The sequence below is a fragment of the Orussus abietinus genome, unplaced genomic scaffold (genome assembly GCF_000612105.2).
Source record: "Orussus abietinus isolate OABI.00-Male unplaced genomic scaffold, Oabi_2.0 scaffold145, whole genome shotgun sequence".
NCBI classification, from domain to species: domain Eukaryota; kingdom Metazoa; phylum Arthropoda; class Insecta; order Hymenoptera; family Orussidae; genus Orussus; species Orussus abietinus.
The window spans coordinates 1-21,859 of NW_019394300.1; the positions used below are offsets into that span (position 1 = coordinate 1).

The 21,859-nt window shown below is 44.7% G+C and overlaps 1 protein-coding gene across 6 annotated transcripts in view; it reads right to left on the minus strand.

The window, feature by feature from the left end:
* Nucleotides 1–2,693: 2,693 nt before the first annotated feature.
* Nucleotides 2,694–21,859, minus strand: part of LOC105694340 (short-chain dehydrogenase/reductase family 16C member 6) — a 29,336-nt gene continuing 10,170 nt past the window's right edge. For 5 of the 6 annotated variants that reach the window (XM_012414879.1, XM_023435061.1, XM_023435060.1 and 2 more), the window contains exons 2-8: nt 18,151–18,651; nt 10,627–10,751; nt 8,949–9,059; nt 6,959–7,120; nt 6,344–6,426; nt 5,845–5,961; nt 2,694–4,499 (exon numbers count right to left, since the gene is read on the minus strand). In XM_012414879.1, the coding sequence (XP_012270302.1) occupies nt 4,313–4,499; nt 5,845–5,961; nt 6,344–6,426; nt 6,959–7,120; nt 8,949–9,059; nt 10,627–10,751; nt 18,151–18,379 (1,014 nt within the window). In that variant the 5' untranslated portion in view covers nt 18,380–18,651 and the 3' untranslated portion in view covers nt 2,694–4,312. Of the gene's footprint in view, nt 4,500–5,844; nt 5,962–6,343; nt 6,427–6,958; nt 7,121–8,948; nt 9,060–10,626; nt 10,752–18,150; nt 18,652–20,621; nt 20,951–21,859 lie in introns of those variants that run through there. The other variant, XM_012414881.1, reaches the window with a different exon arrangement.

The window sequence follows — 21,859 nt, forward strand, 5'->3', positions numbered from 1 at the left end:
AATCAGGAGATTGCCAAGCGTTCGAGACGTAGGGGGCTCTGCCCGAAGAGACTTCAAGAGTCGAAGAGGCTATATGCCGAAGCGGCCCCTTAAGAAGAGGGCAACTACGATGGTCTTTCGTTCGAAAGAACGGACAATCATCATTTATTTGGCCACGTTGTCCCTCCTATATTTTTATACGTATTTTGTCAGGATTGACGGGGAGAGACGGTGAACAATCGTTTTCAAGAAATTTTCTCGAATCTACATTTAAGTAAGATAAATATATTACATTTTAGTCACGCCAAGTAATGTATAATTGAATATATTTTTTCTGGGTCAATTATACGAGATCGATGCACCGCGAAATATTCTTGACTTTAATGGTTAAGTTAACAAGTCATTAGCTCTTGTATCACCGTCTCTTTCTCGCTTTCCCAATGGCTTCGTTTGTGCCTTCGTGTTCCCTTTCGGCTTTAGGTGGGCTACTTCGGAGAATCTGGCGACTTCCTGGCGTTTCTTCAATTTTCGGTTTTACCTGTACTTTTGTGCCCCTTTGCAGGTTTAGGTGGATCACCTGGAAGTAGCCATTTTTGGTAAAATCATCATGGGCAGTTAATCGAAATCGAGCTTGCTGCAATTGTCGGTAGAAGGTGGTAAAATATGTTAAACGATGTTTGTCAATTTTTTTCGCGATGCGAACTGCGTCCACGGTAGCTTGATGGGGAAACTTGTTCCGTTTAAATTGATCTCTCGAACTAGTGGCTGTGATTTTTTTCGGAGGAGATGTAGGGTTTTGGAGTTTTTGTGAGGAGTTCATCGCTTTTTCAGCCGGTTCTCGGGCTGCCCAGAGTTGTAACAGATGGCAAATACATTAGCCGTCTGCATCCTCGACCGGAGGTCACCCTACCCGTGAACAATCTCCCAACTCATCTCTCGTTTCGCCGCGGCATCCGGTCCCTTATCCATCGCGTCGGTCGCGAACGCCCCGTACCTGAACCGAACCTGTCCGTTCAGGTACCGGAAGTTGGGACCCGGGGGAATCGACGGCGGACGTCGTCTGGAAGCGAAACTTCCTTTTCCGTATTCTCCTACGCCGCGTAGTTTCCGACTTACGCCCCTCCAAAAAACCGACCAATCAGAGCGCAGCATTCTTATTTCCGCTGTATCTCCGGAACCACGGGTCGTAGAAAAAAATGGTAAAGGAAGTTTCGTCGCGGAATCCAGTCCCCTATCGATCGCGCTGGTCGCGAACGCCCCCTACCTGAACCGACCCTGTCCGTTCAGGTACCGGAAGTCGGGACCAGGGGGGATCGACGGCGGACCTCGTTTGGAAGCAAAACTTTCTTTTCCGTTTTGTCCTACGCCGCGTAGGTTCCGAGTTACGCCCCGCCAAAGAACCGACCAATCAGAGCGCAGCATTTTATTTCCGCTGTATCTCAGGAACCACGGGTCATAGAAAAAAGCGGTGAAGGAAGTTTCGCCGCGGAATCCAGTCCCCTATCCAGCGCGCTGGTTACGAACGCCCCTTACCTGAACCAAGCCGATTTCATTCGGGTACCGGAAGTTGGGACCCGGGGGGATCAACAACGAACGTTATTTGGAATCGAAACTTCCTTTGCCGTCTATTCCGCGGACGGTCGGGCGTCGTAAGGCGTAAGGGTTAGGGTGAGTCAGGAATAGGTTATAATGGGTTACCAATGAGTTAGGATGGGTTAGGATGAGTTAGAAATAAGTTACGATGGTTTACGATTCCTTAGAATAGGTTAGGATGGGTTAGAAACCCGGTCCCCTCCAACGCCCCGATGGTGGCCATCCTCGGGGGCGGGGGTGTGCGTAGGCATTTTCTCCAGGTTAAGGCTAAAAAATTTATGTAGAGTCATCTGCAGTGTTCTGCAGCATTTATTTTCCACTATACTTTCGGAACTACACGGTGAAAAAAAAAAATGGTAAAGAAACTTTCGATGCAGAATTAAATCACCTATCCATCGCGCAAGGTCCGAACGTTCCCTACCGGAACCGATCTAATCCGTTCCGGTATTGGTGGCTGCACCCCGGAAGAATCGATAGTGTCATTTGGAATCGACAGTTCCGTTTTTTCCTGCAATGCGGCGTTTTGAACATCATAAAAACCTATCCTAACCGTCGTCATGTTGTTCTCACCCAATCCAGACCCTTTTCTAACCCTCATTAGCCACGCGTGATCGTCATAATCCTATTGTCACACGCTTCTGTTTCCATGGGGTACATTCCAAACGTCCCCTATCTTCACCGACCCTCGTCCGTTCAGGTAGGGAGAGATAGAAGGGATCATTTGGAATCGATAATTCCTTCACGATCTTTGTTATATGACTTGTAGTTCCGAAGTTTCCTAGGTAGATCGAACGATTTTGAATCAAAAGCTCCGTTCCCATTTATTCACATGGTCTGTAGTTTTTGAAAATTATATATAACGTTTCAAAATGTGTAGCAGACACGTGCCATAGTGTCTCGTCGGTAACCACCAATTACCTCTTATATTAGGTTGTCCCATAAATTTCTTCCCTTTTTTTCATAGGACATGAATACACGATGCGGAAGGAACTTATGGGACACCCTAATACCTTGCGTTTGACTTGTCCACCTGAGAAAGAAGCTTTTTGTAACTTACCGAATTCGATGCCGGTACCGTATGCCGGCGAAAGTCGTCATCTCGGCTTCGATGGTGGACACCGTTAACTGCCAAATAGGATTTATTTCAGAAACAAAAATAATTTATCTCAACTACGGTATTAACTATTTACAAACTTGTAACAAATTATTTCAAATAATACACCAATGCAGTTACCTCGGTGACGAAACAGTACAAAAATGTCCCTGAGTCTCTGCTCTTCTGTTTCATTTTCAATGTCCATATTTCTATCCTTTTCTTACTACATGGCATAATTTTATGTACTTATTTCATTTTCTACTCCGTTATTACCGCACTGTTTACAACGAAAGAAATTATGAATGTCAACATCGTCACTTCCTATTTGTTTTAGTTCATTCATTTCATGGATTAGTGGTATCGATGACGACTTGACGATGGTTCAAATTTAATACCTATGATTCACTAGTTGATATCGATAACTAGATATAATAGAAAGAAAGGACGAAGTATTTTCATTTAGAAATCGTTACAAAGAATTCGCCGGACACACTTGAACTTAAGTGCGCTATTATACAACCACTTTTATACCTTCCAGCATTCAAGGAATTGCAGAAAAAAATTAACATTTCACGATCTCTAAATGATCACCAGTGTTATCATCTATATACAAACGTGGAAAAGATTATTTTACAGAATTACAAAATAATTGACCCAGTTAGAAGTAGTGGCACAATGTGAATTGAAGTCAGCTCGAGCCATCGTCCTACGCGTAAGAAGCGGAGCTGCTGCATTAAGAGCCTGGGCGCGTTGTTTTCTTAAAATCTTAATCTAAAGGTTCGCGCACGGTATAACCGCGCATCGCATTACAAAAATGCAGGAGCGCACGTTAATGTCGTCCCGGACCGCAGCGCATCGGATTAAAACATACATTTTTCATTTCAATTATCAATTGACACCGTTTGCGTCCGTACGTTTTCCAAAACGGATAGTTCCAACGAAGAACTTCATTTATTTAAAATGCTTTTCGATGAAGAAATGGAGAAAATGAACTGAACAAAGAAAACGTATACGGTGTCACGACATTTACTTAAAAATAATGTTATTTGGAGAATTTCAAATATTTTTGACGATTTGCTCGAAGATGAAAAACAGGTTATGCGTCGATAAGAATTACCGAGGGCCGGTATGTGCTAACGGTATATTACAGACAATTTTCAAATCGCCTATATTCCGACGGTAACGGCACGGTCAACGGTAGTTATGTGCAAGTTCAAAACTCACGCCCCTATGCGATAAATGTTTCACATTGTGTTCACTGTTGCGCGGATCCGTCGCACACTTTGACGGGGCGGAGCGGGTCGCCGCGGTCTCCGCAAAAACCCCATCATGTCGCTAACAAAAACATTGGTCCCGCATTCGAACAACAATCGGAAGTGATTTCGAATAAAATTTCCGCAGCTCCGTCCTTCGCACACAGGACGATGGAAATCCATTCAACGTCCCAAGACACGCCTCAGCGATCATTTCGCGTTACGGTCGTTATAACCTCGATCAGCTTCGACGGAGCGAATTTAAACTTTCCACGCTTAAAGCGTTCTTCGCATCCATCGACAAGCGCAATCATCTTAATCTATTCCGATTTCCAGTTCTTGGAGTCCAGCCACGTCACTCGCGCGTTATGATTCTAACAAAGTTTCGCGACTAGGGTTTCCTCTCCGAGCTGGACACGCGTCTAGTCAATTGATGATGAATCGAGGATCCTGGCTGATCCTTGGACAAAACATTCGCCACTTCTGGCACGTTTACGATATTGGCAGGCTTGTTCGCTGGTGAGGCATCCATCACCAAACCGCGCAGGAACATTGCCACGCAACTCCACGGGAACACCCTGAAACCGAGAATTGAGAATTTCAAAACGGGATATTTCAATGAATAGTCAAAATATTGACATTTTACGATGTTGCTATCTGGACCGATCGGAATAACTATTACGATATTATAAAAAAAAAAAAACTCCTTCGATCGTCATCAAACGTGGAAACGCGAAACTTTTCCCTTTAGCCTCAAATAACAAAAAGTCAACCTCTAAAATAAAAGGTACAGTGAACAATAGCAGTGAAGTACATTTGCTGCGCTCCTACACGAAATTTCGTTAAACCGGGTTCAACGGTCCAAGTCAATAGCTGCTTTCCAAGTTGAATCATTCAAACGTAAGGGATTCAATAAATTTTATGTCATAACAGCGGAAAACAGCAAATATCTAAGACGTTGATAAGTCCACATGACAAGTAACTAATTTCATTCTCTTTTAATACTGAAAATTCATATAATTATTTCTCACCCATCCGAATATACGGTAAAAATTCAGAAGCGGTAATGTCACTACATGAATCCACTTGAGAGCGGCTCTACTTGTGTTTCGCAATCCAACCACAAAGAATGACATTGTTTATAGTTCTTTGATTTCTCCATTAGGACGAGCACACAATTACGAACATTGAGAAGAACAAGTTTCCTCGGTACTATGTCAAAAGAAACTCTTGCGGGTATTTCTGCGCCAATTGAAAGGGCAATGAGAAAAAAACTAGACTGCAATGAATTTAGGAGAAACGTAGCTCAAGGAACCATTAAGTGAAAGTAGTTTGTACTCCGTATTTCTTTTTTTTTTTTCGGCACATTCAGAAAGAGATTTTCGACCTACATTCTTTTCATCTTTCCCGCGATGGGTATCACTACTAGAAATCGCCCAAAACGGAATAGAGGAATCACATTTTGAAGAGTAATTATCTACCTAGGAAGGACCTACTACCCATCGTGATCACTGCAAATCAGTTTTTTACGGTTAGGAGAAATAATATAGTACATCATTCACGTGAAAAGCAGGATCCAGTAAGAGCAAGCCGACCACATTAAATCGTGACGCGTGAGACAAGGAAATCACATGGAATTCCCAAAGTATTCTGCGAAACGAATAAAATTCTCCAATGAAGACCAGAACGCGAAGGAACAAAATATCCACGAAATGTGTCAGTTGGTTAGTTTATAACGGATCGTATACTCTGAAATTTCCTTTCGTGTCCTATTCTGAGCAATATCTCATCGCTCTTTCAAAATTGACCCTTTGGATCCAATGACGGCCTCGCAGATGTACTATTTTTTTCTTACTTACTTACTTACTTATGTACTTTAACTTACTTACACTGTACACGAAGTGTGTGTTATAATTCGCTTACCATTTGAGGAGTAGGGCGCACTGAAGGTAGCTCGGCAATATGGCATACTTTTCGTTGCATCTCATTGCAGTGATAACTCTTTCGGCTACTTCATTGGAGCTGAGAGTTGGCACAAACCTGCAGTTAAAGGTTTGGTGTAATCTTTCTTTCGCTACTGCAGAACAATTAAATCTGTTAATTTTCACCGCAATGTGCACTCACAAGGAAACTTTTCGGAAGTAGAAACGGTGTCACGAGTACGAACGAACCGTCTAACCTCTTCATTATTTTTAATTATTTATAATTGCTTACGTTCTTTGCATTTTCCTTGTACATTCGCAGTATGTACTCGGTGTACCGATAACGAGAAAAGTTTTTCGATTACGGAAAAACAGTTTCAGACATGACGGTACATACGAGAAAGAAATCGAGGAAGAATGTGTCATGTTCCAAATCCTACCGTGCATCGCGAAATATTTAATCGTGGCCAAAAATCATGAAAGCAATCGATTAAATGTACCTAGATTGAACGTCGTCGAACATTCCGGTGCTGCGAATGAAGTATGGACATATGACCGTCGTTTGGATGTTGTATCCCGCGTGCTAGGGAACAAAATGTTAAACCATTATCTTTAAGTTGTTAAAAAATTAGATGTATTCTTTGGTTGAATCTTGAAAGTCTTAAATATAATACCGTATCTACTAGTAATTTCTTGTAAATTATAATTCGTTCGCGGTTAATGTCCACTAGTTGAAAAGGCGTCTGTGCGTTTGTACGTTATGAATCATTAAGATTCTGCTCGTGACGGGGTGCGATTACGTAAAAAAGACGCGCTGTGGTCAGATGCACCGACCAATCGCCAACATTTTACATCCATTTCCGCAATTGTATTTCTTTACTGGTCAGCACGAATATGCCTTCCCTTCGTAGTTTCTAATTGTTTGCGACCTCTGTCCTCGACCTTTTTCGAGTAAGCAATCTATGGACTCGCGGTCTTTGATTTCTCTGAAATCTTCATACGCGCGCAACTACAATCGGTACTAATCATTCTTGGCGCAGAGCGGCATCGAAGCTCCAAAGAGACACGCCACTTTCCCGTAGGAACGACGCGCAAGAGCACAACCGAATTCTCACCTCCAACTCCATTCGGAGACCTTCGTCAAATCCGACCGCTGCAAACTTCGAAGTGCAGTAATCCACCAACTTTGGGATCCCGACGTGACCTGCCAGACTCGCTATGCTGACTATATGTCCTTTGTTTTCTTCGATCATGCCAGGCAAAAACGCCTTCACGGTCTGGAAAGGAATGTTCGATAATTACTACACACTTATGACTCAGAGACACCCGGGGGATTCCTTAGACCTTCCGCTGCGGCAAAATGGTTTTGTTCACATTTTCCCAGTCGAATTTCTATTCAGGGATCACGTTCGCTATTTATTAAACGTGTCCTGTAGCGATCGAGCTCGTTACAACTATGCTCACCAGTCGGATAGAGATGAATGAACATTGGGAAATAGAAATAATCTACGAAAATAAGGATATATTTAGGGTATCGAATCTATGAGGGATAATGTTACAGTAAACGAATATAACGATTCGGGGCCAAAGTGGCGTAGAAATTTGCAAAGACTATTAAATCCCGAGGGACGTTGCGAAACCGGTGAAGTTTAATATTTTCTCCAACGAGAGGTCGGGTATAACTTTACGAGCACTATAATCCGTTCCTTAAAGGAAAGTAATGTCAGGTACTTAGTGTTAAATGGCTCCGGAGCTTGTAATAGCGTAATGCCTTCGTGTAAACAGAAGATCACCTAGGACTCTGGCATTAATGAGAAGCATCTTGTGGTTGCCTCCTGCAACCGTGGCCCACCGCTGGCACGCAAAGTTAGTTTTTTGGTGGTGCAACTGCGAGGGGGCTATCGTTTTAAAACGTATCTCTATCGATATCGAGATAACAATTATAGGATAACGGGCTGCTTCCACCATCGAGAATCGAAATGACCCATTGTCCGTATAAAAGTTAAGATCACCGTCGTAGTCAACGGGAGGACTAAGTCCGGATTAAGGTCGGAAGGGACACGCAACGATCAACGGGTTCCTCGGACGTAACATCGAGGATTTCGCGAAGGTCCATCACGTCATAACCGTTCAGGTCGGCACCAAGCATTCGACTCATTTAACTACCGGTTTTTGCGTCAGATAACATCAAGAGACTATCTTAACCGTGTTTAATCGTGTTACGCGATCGGATCACGTCCTCTTTACGCACGCTCCGCAGGATGTACTTTTTTTTCCATCCTTTTGTTTCTCGTTTCAAAGACGAAGCGCGTTGCGAAGGTAATCTCCCGGCAAACCTAACCTAAAAGTGCAACGCAACGTCCTCAACGGGCAATGAGTAATTCGCGTCGAAGCGGTTGCATAACACAAGTATTTCAGGAGTGCAGCAGTTTGTTTAGAAATTACCATGGGAAACCACGTACTTCGATGCCAACTTTTTTTCATGCACGGGGCGCTTCAAAAGTACATAGACTCGAGGACTAATTTGCCTCTTGGCCAGAATTAACTACCTGCGACGATTTAACACTTTGCACTCCAAGCAATTTGGCTATACGCAGATAGCTAACTCCAAGATCTGGCCTTAGGAGTGCAAAGGGTTAAATGTTTCCAACTAAAGGAATTCCTTGGCTCCGACAAAGTGATCTTGTAGATATCACATAAGCGGTTCGAATCACATGATCGCAAGTAGGTAGCAAATGGAAATGACTTTGTAAAAAAAATGTCATGGTCGTAACCGACATCGAGTACCGTTGCATGTCTAGACGAGTGAACCTGAATACCGGGTGACGAATGTTCCAATGTTATATTTAAACCGACACGCGACCATGTTCGCAACAGGTCGTACATCTTTCTCGTAAGAGGGAAGACGCGCGCCTTTAGAGATTTGTTTTTCCCGTCTGCATCGTTGGCGCTTCGGCGAAAAACATCCAACGTATTATCGATTCAATAAATGCGGTTCCGTACTTCCCAAATAACAAAATCCGTAAGTACCGCATTCCGTTCAAGTCCCTTGCAACGTCCCCTCGGTAATATATTTCGGTTTTGCATGATACGTCTTCGACTTACCCAGAAGTGACTCATTACGTTGACGTCCATGGTCCGGATGATCAGTTCATCCGGAGTATCGAGGAACGGTCTTCCCGAGACAACGCCAGCATTGTTGATGAGTATCGACACCTGTAAAGCAACAACGAAAGGCCGCGTTAGTTCATCCTTGCTTCATCGACGCGGACAACGGACCAGTCCCTTTGCCTTTGAAAAATGATCCCATTGCGCGGATGCACAAAATCGCAGCTGCTCGGTAGTCAATGATATGGAAAACCCAAGAGACCCTGGCCCCTGGATAAGGCCCCGGCACGATAATGCACATTGGTGGACGCGAATTCCTTCCGTTAATACGGTAGCGGCCTAACGAGACGCCGCCGCGACGAAGGCATCGTTCATCCCAAACGCAAACGAAGGATCGCGCCGACGTTGGCGCGATCCTTCCCCGAGGGAAGTCCCAGGTAGGAGTCGAGGGGCGAGTCGCGTCGTCCGGCCTCGCGCATGCTGGCGGCTCGCGTCTTGCAACTACACCGGGCTGACGTAATTCCCCGGACTTTCGCAACATTGTCCCTAGCGGTGGACGACTCGCCTATAGGCTGGCCACGGCGACGTTTTCTAAGGCCTTCGATCTCGTAAAAAACCATACCCGCCCGAGGAAACCCGTTTGATTCCGGTCCTCTCTACGTGGAATTTCAATCCGCGACGACGGTGGATTTATTACTCGATTTAAGTCGGCTAAATTCCATCCTCCAAAGTCTCAAATAGTGAATACCCCTGCCCATACCAACGAGAACCCATTACCTACTCGTTAAAATCAAGTACCGGTGACAAGTGGTTGTTTCTTTTCTTCCTTCCTAGTTTTTCACTTCGGGTAGTTTTCGGGTGATTTCTGGCATGTGATCTACCAAGATTGTAAGTTCTTGCTATTTATTTTTAAGGTTAACGAAAAACGGTCTACAAGTCCCACCGAATGGTCTACTTTTTATCACAGAATATTCCATTAAATCAAACGATCTTTAATATGAGACATATTTTATTCCTAGGAATCACTTAAGGTTACACGAAAGACGCCGAGGAAATCGATCGACGTACATTTATAAATCATTTAATACCTAAAAGGCTATTTTCACGTCGGCTTCACGTTCACGTCGGACGGTTCACGTCGGAAAACTGATATATCTTCAAGGTGATATGAAAGTAGCATTCTATACATATAAAACGTGAAAATATTTATAAAACTCTTCTCCAAACTGGGTGCACCGAATTACTTGGAACTTCGGCACGTTGTTATTAAGGCCCTAAGGAAGAATGCGTTGCTCATGAAATTTCATGTTTCAAAAAAGAAAATGTGGGTCCTTGGTTCTAGTCTTGGCTAAACAAAAAAATGGATTAAATTGAAATTTTATGAGCATCGCGTTATTTCTTAGGGCCTCCATTCTCACGTGCTGAAATTTCGAATGATTCCGTGCACCCAGTTTGGAGAAAAGTTTTATAAATATTTTGATGCTTTATATATAGATTCTCATATCACCTTAAATTCTTGTAACGTTTCACATTTTTTAAATGCCTGCGTAACCAGCAGTTCCCCCGATTTACCTACGCGCATATTAGCGAGTACTCTTAAATGAAAAAATCTGATGTGATAGGAACGGGAAGGACACGGCGTAAATAGATAACATTTGGTAAGGAATTGACTTACCTTGCCAACCTCTTCCCTTAAGACTTGTGCCTTCTTGTAGACATCTTGTCGATCGCAGAGATCGCAAACGTACCCGTAACACGTACCGCCAGCGGCTTGCACCAATTTTACAGTTTCTTCGATGCCTACGGACAAGATAAATGAAAAAGTGAGAAAATAGAAATGTCAGAAAGTCAGTGGAATGACAGCTGGAAGTGCGATTTTAACTGCGTAAAAGCGGTTCGGAATTATCATTTCCGTTAGTAGAGCGCTCTGGGTTGTCTGCGAACTAAGTTAAAGACGGTCGACAAGTAGCAACAGCGAGTATCAAAATCTGCGCGTTAAAAGTTAAAGACGGTTTATAGCAGCACCTTTCAATTTCTAACGATTCGATTAACGCTTTGAAATCGAAGAACGTTCGAACTGACGGGTCAACGAGAAAACAAAATTACGATGAATTTGCGACTATACGAGATACGTTTACGTAAACGTCTAAAATTGCAACCACATTAGTGGCTGCGTTATTATGACATCGACTTGCACAACTCCGAGAAATCATATTTCCTCTGGAAACGTGACTAATCGCTCGTAGGGTTAGAACGCATCGGCGAATCGAAAAAAACGTGCCTGCTGATAACCCCGCGGTTCCTCTCGTTACTCTACTCAATTACTTCTATCGCGTCGCTTCTATCCATGGATACGAAAGTTCCGTGCATAATAAGTCGGTGTGGTTAATTTCATTTTTAATCCGTTAAAATGTACACATTTTCAGGATTCTTGTAAGAATTCTGCACTTTGAAAAATTAAGAAGGTAATGACATTAAGAGTTTCCCGTTAAAAAATAACCATATTCAGGAGGGCGAGTCGATGAACCGAAAGCTCGATGGAGTCTGAAGTATTTGCCAATGAACGTTCTTAGCGTCTAAGAGGAATGACCAAGATTTCAAGTCGACGTTTCAGTTAATTCCATTTAAAAGTCTGGGGAAACACTTGGATGAATCACCCTGTATATTACGCACGTCTGCAAGTGCACAGCACGATGTGTACAAATCGCAAGTGTACTTTCAATGCCGAGTAGAAAGTCTGATCTTGCCGAGTGTTTCTTGTTTCGCTACATGATCAAGTGGATCGCCTACCGACTTTTTCACCCAAAACGTCTTCGTAATTGAAATTAACCTCTAGAGAACGTATCCATGGAATTTGATCTTCAAGGACCGTTCCAAGTCGTGTTTCTCATCGGCGTGACGAGACGATATCGAAAGTTAATCTCGAATTGGAAGATGCAGACCATTCGTGTCTACGTGAATTTGCCGCGTTGGTCGAGTATACTTTCTGGATGCAATGGAGAGGACTCGTCAGCAGATAGAGGCATTATCAAAGGTTAATAAATCCATAACCTTTCGTTATCTCGTCTTGCTAATGACCGTTTTTGCTTTCAACTTATTACCACGCCCCGCTGGAATTTAAGTAGCGATCGTGCGTCGAACGTCCACTTTTTCGCGACGAATACGATTCTCGTCGAATCCAGTTTTCTCCCGTCATTATTTCATTAATTCTCCCCGTATCGGTTCGATATCCGTGCCGTGCTATCCGAAATTGAAAAAAAAAAAGACTTTATACTTCTGGCGTTCGTTCGATGGATCTTTTCGACATCGTCGGCGACAACGCCTTCCGAGAATGGAGGGTCGTCTTGTCTAAATAGTTTTCGGACCGCCGTTCTTCTGATTTTACCGACAGCGGGTAAATCGGACTTAAACCGAGAGAACCGTCTGCCCGGCCGAGTCCGAGGCACCTGTTCTCGCTCCAGATTTTATTTAGTTCAATGCTGCGAGCGCAAACACGTTTGGCAACTGGCCCGAATACGAAACAGGTTTAACGCATCGCTTCGGTGCGGCTCAACGTCCTATTTACTTCGAAATCTTTCATCCAGCGATCGGACGAACGACCTCGCATTTTGGCTTTAATACGGCTCGAACGAGATCAAGATAAACGTTTCCCATTCGGGGCAGAACTCTTCTATTTCGTAACAAGGTCCGTTGCGGACGGTTCGGTCCAATACCCTTGGAAAAAATTGTCTTACTCGGGTCTACCGATTTGAGGTGGGTTTCGCTTCACCTTAATCGACAACGTTTGGCGCCGAGGCGGACGCGGGTGCACGCGGGCTGCTCGTGCAGGAGACACGCAACGGCCAGCCGAGTTTGGTCCAGGCCGCTTTGCGTGTGTCGGCGCCACTCGACTCTGATAATACTCGTACTAGAAGGCGCACTCGCTGCTAATTTCAAGCCGCTACCTCCATTTCTCCGTTGTACAGTCCGTCAACAAGTTTTGCCGATTGGTTAGGTTTCTTTTAGTGCCAAGGACGGTCTTGGCGCTTCCATAACCACGTGTTAAAATTTAAAACGACTCGGTACATCCATTTTTTTACAAAGTTTATCCGCGTAGCTGCGATTGCGTTCAATGCGCAAAACGCAGAGACCCGCGCGGAAAACTGAGAAGAAGGAAATGCCCTCCGAGACCATTTCTCTCCGTCCAAACGAGAAGTGTTATTGGATGTAAGGATCGCGATATTATTAGAATTCTGTAGCGATGAGGACTCGGGCGAGTTCGACGCTCCATCTGGACTCTCGGATGTTTTCGGCGAGCGTCGCGGCCGCCGTTTGCCCAAAGATCGCAGCCGTTACGCGATACTCGACGGATACTCGATTAATCCTTTCGCTACTAACGGTGACTATAGTCACCCAACGCCTGACGATCGCTAAGAAATATTTGTTTAATTTGTTAGATATTGCCGTTTGGAATTCTTATCGTTTACATAAATACAAAACACCCAAAGATATTTCTATAGCTGCTTTTCATCTTGAATCAATAAGACAAATATTACGGAAATACCATAAAAACGATTGTAGACAAAGCGCTCCTAGATCCGCGGATAAACATCCTTTTAGGCTTACCCCGTTAGAGACCCTTCCTGGCGATTTCCCCTAGCGCGAAAACAAAACGAAAAAGCGGATTGAGAAAGGGTATTGTTTGTATTAAAAATAGGGCGCAACGACAAACGCATTACCAATGTAAGATATGTGACGAAGGATTTTGGGTATACCCGTGCTCTGAAACTCTTCATACGAAATTACATTGTTAAATTGTATTTTCTAGGTGCATTATAAATAAAGCGTTAATAATTGACCTCACGTCCCTGGACGTTAAAAAAGATACGTTCTTTCGGCAGTGAAATTGAAGCGCGTCTTCGTTGGGATTGCCCCGTACTCTCGGCAGCGCTTCTACGAGCCGATCCGCCGTAGCGAAAAGGTTAGGTTGACCGACCACTCGTCTTACGGCGAAAGGGTTGCCGCGTGTTCGCATGGGACAGATTTTCGAAAGTGCGATTCCCTCCTAGGTAAAAGTGCTCGCCAATTACGGTGTCGAATTTTTATACAAGAAAATGGCCCTGTGTGGAAAATCGCTCCCGTACGTGCACGCGACGGTTCTTTATCACCAAAATGGGCACGCGATCGAGGGCAGAAAGCGGTGCCAATCGGCGGAGTGACGAACGATCTTAACACTTTACCGACCGGAAGCCTATTAATCGATTTTGCGATATCCGTGATCGCCATTTACTTCCAGATTCACCGGTCGGTAAAGTGTTAAGAGGTATCGCCGACGACGAGAACTCGGTGGATGATTATCCGATGGAAGCATTTGTCAGCGGTGACGTGAAAACCGCAGACCGAGAATGCCGAACACTTTCACTGAACCTGACCTTGGCATTGGCTCGAGTACTTTCTTCTTTATTCTTCGAACCGGTCGGCGATCCCCCTTCTTTCTTTCGTTCTGTCTTTCCTTTTCTTTTCTTTTCTCCCCCTTGTCGTTCTCTACCGACTCGACGGAAGTTTTAAACTTGGGCAAAGACAAGCGAAACGCGGCAAAAAGTTTACTTTCTAATCGATATTTACTGTTTGGGGCCATCTAGACGTTTCTTGCTAAAGAAGCAAAATTATGACAAAATTGTAGCATCAAGAGGAAAAGAATACGTACCAAGTTTCGACTATATTTATTTCGAATATCGAAGACATTGGATCTGACATTACCGGAACGTAAACCTCCAAAGTTCACTGGAATATTTTCATTATTGATACTTACAGTCCCTATTTATTTGTCCACATTCGCTGCAACGCCGATTCCCGTCGTGTCAGGGTTTTAAAACGCGTCGCGTTTAATATCTAACGTTACACGGAATTCGTCCCTTTTGACGTCAATGGAAAGATGTTGCATGTCATTGAAATTCTTCTCTTTATTGGCATAAAAACTTGGTGCAAAAGTTGCCGAAGGACGCGCGTTAATCGTGACCCGCGAAGAATCGAAGAATATTACGCGATTACTCGCGTCAAGTAGAAACCGAGATTCGATTGGCAAAGTGATCGTCTCGTCGATCGGGATAAACGATCCTGCGAGCACCTTTTCAAACTCTTTTCGCGATCGAAAGTACGTTTCGACCAGCCGCGGTGCCTGAAAGTAATCAACTGCATCGATTCAACGAGATAAGTTTTTACAGACGAGAGCTCTCTTGTTCGTCGGTGACTCCACTACCCACCCGTATCAAGAAATGATATAAAGCGTAAATTTAATCCAAGATAGAATAACGAACGGTACTTTAAATTGATTTCTTAACCAGTTCACTGTGTCGACCTATCTGAAACGTGTGTTTTCATGACGAGTATACTCGTCAAACACAGCTAACTGGTTAATGTACACATAAGACCTAGGAGCCACGTGCGACGTTTCGGTTACGCAACGACTTGATCCGTCAATGGCTAAAACGTGCCGACGGACGCAACTCTACCGTGTCAAATAGGAATTGAATTGCAACCGATAGTAAATCTGCGTCGAAACACCATCCGTTTAGTTGGCCGACGTGTACTAGTGTGTCGGATGCGCGTAGGGACACTCTCGTATAAACTCGTAATTACTCGAGCAACTAAAGTGCCGTGCCGAAGACTATTAAAGGAATCAAAAAGAATGACTCGCAGCTTCGACAAAATCCCAAACGTAAAATGAAATCCCTCTCGACTGGTTTTCGCGCGGATTGGCCACGGTAAAGATCAAGTGACGATTCTACTTATGAGACCACTAAAAATAGGTCTTCCAGAAACTAGTCGGTCGGATCTTTGACTCTTCCGGGATCAAGGCACGCCTTGTAAAAAATCCTTTTTCGGCCTATCAAAAGTGACCTTGCATTCGCGTTCCTTTCATGGAAGTTGTCTTCGTCTTGGACATCTGCCGCGCAGTTCGCGATTGGCCAACTTTGGTAATTAACGACTCTGGAAATAGTTACCCGAGGAGAAAACGGCAAAAGAAGCGTTCACTTCAAATTGCGTCAACTTTCGTCAGGTTCGTGGGTCACCGCGACTTGTGCGACACCCTGTACATTAAGAGTTACAGTTGGAATGTATTTTGAAGGCACAACGAAACGAGATTGTAAAAAGTTGAACCGAAATTTTCGTCGGAGAAGTTTTCGAGAGTCGAGTCACGACGTCCAATAGGCCGCGATTGAATTAAGTTCGATCACGTATCGGCGATCCTTCGTTAGATCAGCTGACGAGGTCTAAATTGTGACCTTGATCGAATCGGGACTAAGGTTCTCCTTCTTGCCCGTACTTCGCGAACCGTGTACGACCATTTACCGAGGAAATACCCTCAAGCCTCGGTGCGCGCACAATTCTTACACGGGGTGTTGCTAAAAGATGGACCCGATTTTAGTTGGAAAGTGTCTCGTTGAAGTGAGAAGGACTCCACCGTTTCGCATCGCTTTGCATCGGAACGGTACGCAGAAGCGAAAGCTGGCATTTTTGAGAGATGTTCAAGCGAATCCGTCTGCCGGTCACGTAACGAAGATCCTTCGATCGGCCGGCCGTTGAGGACGAAATTCTAACCTTCGTGGGGGAATCGAGGCTAACTGCCCCTTGAACGAAGAAACCCGAACGACACGGCCTCGTCGAAACGTCCTCGATGAGGAAACGTTTACGACCCGCACAGCCGATAAAACGTCCGGGGGAATTAAACTTCAGCCTTGCGAGCTGCCAATCTCCGACGAATGTAGTCGATTCACCCAGCGGAATGTACATCGAGGGACACGAATTGCGTACGATATACGGTATTCGTTAGATCATAAACGCCTATTGGCACATTTCTATACGCGTCAAGATTTTCAAGGAATAATTAATTTGACGCTCGCGTTCAAAATGCTTTCGACTTCTGTCGGCTTCCAACGGAACGGAAAGAAGAGGAACGGGGAGGTTGTCCATTGTCACTCTCGCTCTTTTACCTTTGATGCAGGCTGTCGGTATGTCGCGCCGCGCGTTTCGCGCAGAGAAAAAGAGAAAGGGCGAGAAGCCTCTCCCCTCTTTTTCGTTCGGTTGTGCCGCCTTCGCGGTTGGATCCCGGTCTATTCAAAGACCGTGGGCTTTCCTGGATCCGCAATCGCGGAACCGTGGAGCTTTCCACGAGACGAGTTATCTCGTAAACGGCCACTTCGTTATCCCCTTAACGCAATTGCAAACAAATTAACGATAACCTTTAATACTTCCAGCATCGACAATAAGAACGATATCTCTGCTATTGAGATACATATTTATCAACTGCGGAATATAATTACTTGTTTACGCGAAACTCTACTCCAACGATTCGTCGATTTTCAACGTGTTTATCGAAAGGATAATTATTCTTTATAATTATGAATACTCCCTGTACCGACAAGGACGGTTATCGATTAAGTCTGGTTAAATACATGAAACTAAGGAGTAAGAATTCCTGCACAGGGTGACTCGATCGCGTACAACTTTAAACAATCGCCCCGTCAAACGGTTGCGTGGAAACACTTTTGTTACCAAAATGCGCGCACGTTCCAAATATTTCGTGCAAAGTCGATGGAATTACGGGTCGTTATTTATTTTCGGAACTAGTAATGATTCCATTGGGAAACGGACGGTCATTTATTCTCGATCGCGTTAAACTGTGTGGTCGACGGCGGCCATTTGTGAAACAAAGTGCCATAACCTCAAATCGTTTTCGAAGAATTTCTCATTACAATCGAAACGCGTCCACCCGATAAGAAAACAATTTTCGAGAAACCTGAAATTTACATTCCCGTTGTGTCGTTAGTACAAACGAGAAGGACCCATTAACTTTCCGGACAACGTATTTCGCGCCAAGAATTTCGATCAACCAAGCGTTAAGGTTAAGCGAAACGCGTCGAGAAATCTGATCGACGTCGATAAGAAAAATTCTTCTAAATACCTATACATCTTCCGCGTGCGAGAGCAAGAAGAACGGAAAACACCGACGTATTCTTGTCTCCGTTCGATGGACCTTACCTTGCCGCGGCGTCGCGGATGGGTAAGGTTTCGCGAAAGCCGTCTAGGAAAATGGACGCGCCCTCCCCAGGAGTACAGGAGTTTGCGGACTCTCGCGTAGGAGCGTGGTGGGAGCGCGCAGCTGCGCGCAGCTGCGCGTGGGTGCGCGCGCAGCCGAGCGAGCCGGCGCCGGACTCACCGGAGCTATTGATGTCCCAGACGACGACGACGGCCCCGAGGTCGGCCAGGCGCAGCGACAGGAGTCGACCGAGTCCGCCGCCGCCCCCGGTCACCAGGGCGATCTCCCCGGAGATGTTCTTCATCTTGTACTTGACCGGGATGAAGGACTTGACGATGCTCTCCAAGATGGCGATCAACGAGAGCAACAGGAACCCGACCACGTCCCCGATAGAGCGCACCAGCGACATCTTCCCTGCTCGACGAGAACCACTGCGGCGTCGAGACTTTTTCTCTCCCTCCCTCTCTCGCCCTCTCTTTCTCTCTTTGTTTTTCGGAAGACCTCGTCGAAGATCAGGATCTCATAGCTTCCATGAGAGACGGCGCTCGACGCGGAGCTCGCGAAGCTCTGGGTGAGGTTAGGTCGCGCCTCTTCGGTGGTCACGAAAAGTGCGCGGCTTTCGTTTGTCGAATGTTGCTCGAAGCCACCCGAATTCAGTCGAGGCGACGACTGCACACTTCTCTGAAAACAAAAGTTTATCGATTATTTTCGGTTTACTCTTTACTTATCCTTTATTTTATTTATTCGGCGGAAGCAGCGCAGTTCGAAGCAAGTTCGATGAAGATTCCGACCATTTAACTGACATCGAATAGTAAGCCATAAACATTACGCGTATCACGGAATCCGTAAGATTCTACAAAGTCGATTAACACGTTGAGTGCGGCGTCGGTCCCTGGGGACCGACAGTGAACTTTCCGTCTGGGCGGCGTCGGTCCCTCGGGACTGACACGGCATCAAGAATCCTATATATAAAAAATTGTGCCGCCCAAACGGAAAGCTCAGCAAAATCGGTTCCGCGCTCAACGTGTTAATGCGTTCGCTGTCAGCATCACATATTTGTGACAGTTTCAACCGCTTAAACAACCGCTTAAAAAACCCCCGTGCCGGCGGTTTTTCGATTAAACCACGGTAGCCAACGTACCAAGGGTTAAAGGTCCTGACAATATTCCAGACAAACATTTGTAAATCGGAGCTGCGCTTGAAAAAGGACTATAAATGTAGCTTTGAACGGTACATATGGAATCGGAATATGTTTACCGCAACTCGGTATTCACCACTGCAGTCCCAACGATTACATTTGCGCAAGGAGGAATTATTAAAGTTATTATAACGATCCTTTAACGATCGAGCGGGTGTTATGGTCACATCATCATTTTTCTCCGTGCATACGTATGACAATTGAACCAATCGGCCAATCGAGGAACCCAAAATTTCATTTAATCGTTCTATCCGCAAAAGTAACGTATTCCCGGACTATTGAAAAGGGGAATCATCATTATCCGAAAGAGGGGTAAGCCGACGCGATCGCATAAGTCGACGTACTTCACAAGATCCTGAGCGAACTTCTTTGAACCACTTCTTTGTGGGAGAAGCGCGGATCCGAGTTTACGCAACGCCGAGTGGCCGGTCGAGCCGATGCGGACAGTTTTATCAAAATCTTTGCGAAGAGATGAAAGTGGTCACGGCGAGATTCGGGCGTCAGTAGAAAGTGAATCGCTGACATATATTCACGGAAGAGATGTTCTTCCTCGAGGCGTTCAAATCAAGTTAGCTTCAATGTAGACTAACGGAGACCCTTTTTCGCCAACGCTTGACTCGATCGTTAACCATTTAACGTTACCGACTGGTCGAAACGCGCCGATCTTTGGACATCGGTAACTAAATACATCAAGTAATTCGTCTCTTCCTAATCATCGGCAATTCTAGTATATGGCTAATATTCTCAATGATCGCAAAACTTTAAGGTGATGTGAAAGTGGCGTCAGAGGTCTCGTTTATGAAACCGTTCTCTAATCTGGGTGTACCGAATCGCTTCAAATCTTATCACGCGAACACGGAGGTTCTATGGAAAGTCCGGGCACCTGTGAAATTTCAATTTTTTAAACTTATTTTTTGGATATTTTTTAAATTTGTATAAAAAATTTAATTTTATGAGTGGAAACTTATTCTCTCCGTCACTATATGAGAAAAAAAATAACGTTTCACCTACTGAAAAGAATCAAGCAAAAATCATGATTTTTAATCACGCCGATCTCCTCAGTCGGTTCTCCGCCGGCGCAATTAACTCTAATAGCCGCAACGAAGCGTCCAAAATGGCACGTCACTCGAGTGCAAGAATACCCAACCAATTTACACTTGACATCTCGTCGACTTCGGCAAATGACGCTAATCAACTCATGCGCTCACTTTCCATTCTATGTTTTGTCGGTCGAAATTTAAGTGCAGCCTGCGATTTAGATTTTACTTTGGCACTGTTTCCATGCCAAAGACCATCTGGCTTTTTTCAATGTTTATCTGGGCTGGGGAATCCTAAATAACTCCGCCATCGTTCAAGTACGATACCGAGCACCTTCCAAGGAACGTGTCTGGGATATTTCGCGGCATGCAGACATTTGCATATCGTAGTACGGCATCTGACAGGTGTCTGTTACCTTTCACCACGTCAAGGAGATCATTACTTCGGTGTCTTTGGGAATCGTACCAATCAAAGATTCCCGATTGTGTCGGTGGATGCGGCTGGTAAAAATGATCGTCAACGACTAAATATATTGGAAAGATCTACAAAATTTCCCAGAATGGACGATCGGTAAGTTGTGGCCGTGATTCCTGGCATCGCTACTTACTGGCCATCCGTCCCGAGGCATCCCGTATGCACCGTTCGATTTCTATTTCGACGTCCATGCTTACCCTCGACGCATGGACGTATAATATATGGATCGCTCACTCCCTACGCGTGAATATGGCTTCGATTGGGTCTATCGGACCGACGAGAGAACGAGAACTGGTGCGATTGGATCTACTCTTGCCGGCGCAACAGGAGGACGCGGTCAAGTCATTTGCGTATGTGTCTATGTATATCGCTGTCGACCGCTGTCAACCAACCGTCGAGAGCTCCCTGCGCATTCGACCTGCGCAGACAAGCGTAGACCCGATCGCGCCAGTCCTCGTTCTCTCGCCGTTCTGCGAGCGGACACCGAACGAGCGGTCCGTGTATTATACGTCCATGCCTCAACGTTCCTTTTCTTCTTTTAGCATTTCGGAACTGCTACTTCGGCGCTTTATGGCGTCAACCTTTAGAAAGCCCTTTTTCGTAATAACGGAGGGACGGCTGCGTCTTTTGTCAACGTTTAATTGGAAAAGATCTATTTATTATGAATAAAAAATAAGACGCACACCTTTTCGTCCACGTCGAAAAATTCTATCACTGACGCGTAATTTAACCTCGCTATAAGAGAAACGGATTACGCATAAAAATTAGTAAGTTACATAATTCTCTATGAATTACGATGACATACTGCGAAGTGTCATGCCGATATGTCAAACGGACGTTGAAATTATTTCCGATGAAAGTGTAATCAGAACCGGAGGCAGTTAGCGTAGAAAGTAAGAACCACACAACGCGGACTCGATTTGACTAGTTAATTATGTTTGCCCGCGTCAAGAGTTGTACCTCGACATGAATGTTGCTGTTACTTTATATTTGCGTATTATGTTAATGCCGCGTGTCGTCGTACGTGAAATTAAACGTGCCATGTTTAAAGCGAACGTTTATGTCGAGACGGTGAGTCAACAAAGTTATGAATTTTAATTCTTTGCGTACCAGAATATCGCATGGTATCTTGGACGCCCGGTGGAACGTAATCTTACTTTACTTTTAATAAACCTTGGT